Source organism: Mesitornis unicolor, unplaced genomic scaffold, assembly GCF_000695765.1.
Source record: "Mesitornis unicolor isolate BGI_N332 unplaced genomic scaffold, ASM69576v1 scaffold27669, whole genome shotgun sequence".
Classification (NCBI taxonomy): Eukaryota; Metazoa; Chordata; class Aves; order Mesitornithiformes; family Mesitornithidae; genus Mesitornis; species Mesitornis unicolor.
The window spans coordinates 32,894-38,510 of NW_010209725.1; the positions used below are offsets into that span (position 1 = coordinate 32,894).

The following is a 5,617-nucleotide window of genomic DNA, read 5'->3' on the forward strand; positions in this document are numbered from 1 at the left end:
AGAGCGTGGCATTTCTCAGCTCCCCATCTAAAGTTCAAATCCAGACTCAAGGAGTAACAATCCTGAAAGCTATTAAGGGACTATAAAGTTTTGCTCTTATTTAGTCATACTACAATCTTTATGCAGCAGTATTACAAAATACATTAATAGTAAACCAAAATTAATAATTAATGAATTAACTCAACGTTGAATAAAGGGCGATTGCTGCAACTGGTAAGGATCTAAAACCCCTCAGGTGATTATTTTGTAAATATATATGTGGGTTTTTATATTTCCATGATACACTTGTAGAATATTAGATGGGAACTTCCTTTTGGTTGAGGCTGAAAATCCTAGACATAAAGATTGATGTAAAATTAATACTCTACAAAGCTATAATGGGTCACAGCCACATGAAAGCCCTTTCTCCCTCTAGACTGTATACTGAAGCGCACTCCATTAAAGCCCTCATTTTGTAACTGATGACACAAAAGCAGACAGCTGCAATAATACAAGAGCTTCAGTGAGTTCAATAAAGTTCCAGGAACACACAGCTCTATTCCCTCAGCTGCACAACCCAGGCCTCACAACAGTAACCTTTCATTCCAATATTTGCTTCTTTTTTCCTGTATATTTATGTCAAAGAGCAGCAAAGCTTGCAATATCCTTACATCCTTAAGTCCAAGGTGTAATCAAGCGGGGGAAAATCCTCCAAAGTATTCTGCATTTATAAAACTAATGCTGAAAGAAAAAATTCCCATCATTTCTATTCTGTACAAGAAATTGAGTTTCCAATCAGGCTTGTTTTGTGAAACGGGAACACTATATAATCTTTTAGCATTAACAGGCTCTGCTCTCCACATTCACCCTGCTTTAACTTCAACTTACACTGCTCAAAATATCTGAGCTCCTTTCAGTAACACTGGTTTTCCAGCATCCAGTCTTACCTCTACGTCTTGGACAGTCCGTGGCTGAGCAATGCATAGTTTGTTTAGCAGCTGAAGTATCAACTCTTCAATGTAATAGAGGGAATCTTCTTTTGCTGAAAGGTTTGGGTGAACCTGTTGCTGAACCTGTCCAAAAGAATTAAAAATACAATAATTAGTGTTTTTTCTCATTTAAAGACAGAGAAGTATTGGAAAAAAAGCAGAGTACCTCTGTACTGTAGTGCAAATTCACACACTTCCAGTAATTTCCCCCAGGTTTTTCCCCATAGTTAAGATGGTAATTCTTACTCCTGCAAAGCTGGCGTCTCTATTCAATTAAAAACTCAGTGTTTAGCCTTTATGGTGGGGAAGAAATGTCAAGCCAAGGCAGATTTCTGCCAATAACACCATGAAAACAATCACTGTGGGTAACTCTGCAGTTTTTCATCCACAGAATGATTAATACACAGTTACATTACCAACCCTAGTAATGAGTACGGGGTAACCCATGGCACTGGAGGAGGGCTGGAACAAAGCACTCGGGTGCCTCCAGAAAACAAACTCAAACACGAAACATTGTCCGAGGCATGAGAAAGATATTAAATACTTACAACAGAGACAGAGACCTAAGGAAAAGCAGGAGTCAAAATACAAGAGTGTCAAGATGAGGAAATGTGCTGTGAGAAAAGCCGACTTTCACCTCTAGCACAAGGCAGGAAAATGTCTTTTATCTCACTACACGGAGATTAATCACAGTTTAAATTTCAAGGCAGAGCCAGACCAGGCAGCCTCAGCATGTGCCTGCACAGGCCAAAGGACCACAGCTAACATGCCCTGGTCCAACATGGCTGTTTTGCTACTGAAAATTCCCCAAAACCAAACAACCCCCCCCCCCAAAAAAAAAAAAAAGCAGCAGCACTGGAGTTAGTCTATGTACTCAGCTTTCCCTGGCAGCCTCTCAATCAGAAAAGTCTGAACTAGGTCTTAAACTAGAGCCAAAAGATTCCCACGTTATACAATCCAGGGAAATTCCCTGCTCTCCCCATACAAATGTTATGGTAATCACCTCAAAAAAGTAATCTTCCATACCTACACTGGTGTTCTGTACCTCGTTTCAAACACAAGACAAACGGATCAGCAGCTTCAAGACATCACCACCTTTGGGTCAATCCTGATCCTCCAAAATATGTGCACTCCTCCCTCCAGAGACAGCAGCCGAGTCCACAAACCCATTAATGACACACGTTAATAAGCCTGGGGGGCTCCAAGGGCTTGCTCCAAGTTAAGCAACTAATACTTCCATAGCAATACAAGATGCCCTCCCAGGCAACACCACACATCCCTAGAGCTTCACTCTGCACTGGCATCCTTCCTTGAAAAGCAGAGTGCAGAAACACGTTGGTAAGGCAGTTGTACACTAAGAGAGAAGGGAACACTCTGCTTCTAATGCAGCTGTTCAGTTTTGTTCTAGAGTTGCTATATAGACTTTTATGTATCGTTTAGCCTTCTGCAGCTCAATTATGAATACTTCTCAGCTTCACGTAACTGCTGCACTGCTGCTGTGTATACAAGACTGTGTACCACTGAAAGAAAGGGGGAGAAAACCTCCAGAAAATGAAAACCACTCCTTGAAAACTCTTACTTAAGAGTGCAGGTTTCCAACAATAGTGAGTGCATTTCATGTTCTTCCTGAACAGGAGAGTTTAATTCACAAAACAATGGGAAACCAGGAAGTGTCGAGTTAAGGTCCCGCCACGCATCTCTTACATGAGCACGATGACAGCAAAAGCATTCGCTGGCTAACTAGGAAATCAGATTAAACTGTGTTTCCCCCACAATGACCCCTTAATGATGCTCCACAGAAAGGACAAGAACAGGAGGAGTACGACGAGAAGGGGAAGATGTGCTCTCCTGAAGACAAGATGAGGAATTCACTGTATCAGACCACAGCCGTTCTCCTCCTCTCACCAGGGTCACTCATTTTCAAAACAGACATCACTGCCACAAAGAAACTCTCCAGAACACTGGCGGAAGAGCTCGGCTTCATGCAGTGATCACCAACGTAAGCACTGGAGTCAGTTTTGCTTTGAACGGAGAAAAACCAACAACAAAGCCCAACATTTTCTGGTTAAGACAGCTCTTCCCGGAGGATTCAGAAATCATTTGAAATGACACTGCCTGCAGCATCGCAGAAAGGTCTCAGGGGTACTCGTGCCCTTCCTGGCCTTAACAGAAGTTATTTTGACCTAAGTGCCGTTACTGAGAAAGAACAATTTCATAGCAAGACACTGTTTTTCACAGCAAAAAGACGGCTCTAAAAGCTGTGCACCGGCTGATGAATCAGATGCCGCCGTATCAAGGAGACAACACTTACTCTTTACAGTGTTCGCCTAAACCCTGACTGGAAAAGCATGGTGAGGCTGATAAAACACTGAATATATGGGAAAAAAGCAGGAGGAATTACTGAGAACATGTTTCTTATGCAAGGTACAGTCACTGACATTAGCTACAGACTGAAGTATTTGTATAATTGTATTGGCTGGCATGGAATAACACACCAGAGCTGGCACAGGGTGAGACTGATTTGAAATACTTAAACCCACAACGTGTTGCAGTAACCAGAGGGAGCTCTGCTGCAGGACCTCTGAGCAGAATATAACAGAGAAACCAGATTTTTTACCTATTTTACCTCTGAAACAACCCAAGCAGAGTGCTGGACATCATTAAAGAAGGAGATTAAGATCAGCAGGACTCACCATTTTTTACTGTCTCATTCACACGGGATTATTCCTTCACGAGCTGTTCCAAGGAACAGAAATGAAATACCAGGTATGAGTCCATCACCATGGTGTCTGAACATGGCCTTAAGGCCTTTCTGGGGAACAAGCTTTTATTTCTGATAGGAGCTCCTAACCTGCTCCTTCCCCTGCTCCTTGACTTCTCCCTACTTTGTCACTCCTCCAACACGTGCGTATTTGTTGAAAATCCAGTGGCAGCTTCAGCTGTGGCCACAGGACAAAGTCAAGTGCAAAATTCCTTCACAGTGAGATGTTCATATTCCTTACAGGCCCCTGGGAAGGGTCTGGTAAGATGAGGATGAAAACTTTTCAAGGAGATGAACAGTCTGGGACTAGAAAAACACCCACCATATATTTTAGAGCTAACATAATGGTAGGAAAAATCCCAAACCCGTGCCATGCAGCTTCTAGACAGCACATACCATCACAGACACATAAATTCACAGTCCTGAAGGACCAGGTGACAATGTCCCACTTCTCTACTTACATTCAAAACTACATTTTCAGAAAACAGAATTCCTGTATTACCTGGGATTTCAGAACAAGAAGTTTCTGATTTTAAAAATGCCACCACAAAATCTGTTAGCAGGATAATACAACACTTGTAAGCTTCCCATGCTAACAGGATGGCTTAATAAATTGCATGTTAAATTTGTAAACTGTTCACAATAGAAACTACTCATTCTCCTCTCACAATGACTGATTTCAACTGGGAAATTATTTATATTTTACTTGCCCGGTAAAAACACAGTTACACCAGGCTGCTTGCTTATTTGAGGAACAAGGCATTTAAATTTCAGAGCACAAAAAATAATTAGAAAATAACATTGAAATAGTTACTATCTCGTGCTGGTTACAATCTTGCCAACACTTGTCGGTATTTCCATACGCTGTGTGCAAGGTGATGAAAATAAATCAGTGACAGAGAAAGCAGCACCGGGGCTTGCCCTGCACCACGATTCCAAAATCCAGAAAGAAGGAAAAAATTAATCCAATAAATGTCTCGTTTTCAGGTTGGGTTTTTATTCCTTCTTACCTCTTCTCTTCTCAACATAACACTGCCCATTAGAAACACAAAACATCTGCTCCAAAGGCAGTTTTAATCCCTCAGAGGAAGAGGGGAACCAGTTGCAGTCACTTTAAAGGCCTGTGATGCTCATATCCACTGAAAGATGACTGCGTTGATACTCCCAATTTTCATGCATAAATACAGCGTAATTCTTTAGAAAGCACCACAAAGATGTCAAGACTTGAAGAGACAGCCCAAATAAAAGTGCACTGTCAACTTTTTAAAAAGAACTGCGTTAATTTCTAACTCTATTTCCAGTGCAGCAATTTCTAGATGGTCCTTCTCTCTGAAGTCAAAACTCTATGAAGTAGTTTCTGAAGCAAAACAGAATTTAATACTGTATTACACATGGCATTTTTGCTTTTTTGCTGCGATTCTAAACATTTAATGTTTGGTTAGCAAAAAGTGTTCTCGTAAGCTACAAAAAGCATCTCAGGTGCACAACACCCGTCAGCTGCCTGACCTCAAACAACTGCTGCAGTGGACTGCGTGCAGGGTGATTAAACACTCATCCTACACCACCACCTTACTGGAAATATAATTTTCCCCCATCTTTAGCTATTTAAAGTACTATTTTCCTCCAGTATAATCCAGCTGAGGGGTGGTGCAGACAGGGACCTGCACTCTGAAATCGCATTGAAGATTATCCCAAGATCTCCTGGGAAGAACAAACACATTTCTCATGGTACGAATGCTACTCACCTAATGCATGTTGGCTGATAAACTGTAAATCAATTGCTTCTCTCCCATCTTTTTTTGCAATAAGTTGTAGCACATACTGAACTTGATGGCACATGGTGGTAGAAGGGACTGGTGGATGAGAAACTAAAGTGTGTGTATGTTTA

General features: G+C 41.4%; 1 protein-coding gene across 1 annotated transcript in view; it reads right to left on the reverse strand.

Annotated features, from left to right (window-relative positions):
- SOS2 (son of sevenless homolog 2 (Drosophila)) overlaps window positions 1–1,052 on the reverse strand; it is a gene marked incomplete at both ends in the record, with an annotated part of 33,937 nt that extends 32,885 nt beyond the window's left edge. Inside the window, one exon of the mRNA XM_010192946.1 lies at window positions 927–1,052. Coding sequence (XP_010191248.1) covers window positions 927–1,052 — 126 coding nt within the window. The remainder of the gene's footprint in view (window positions 1–926) is intronic.
- Window positions 1,053–5,617: the final 4,565 nt, after the last annotated feature.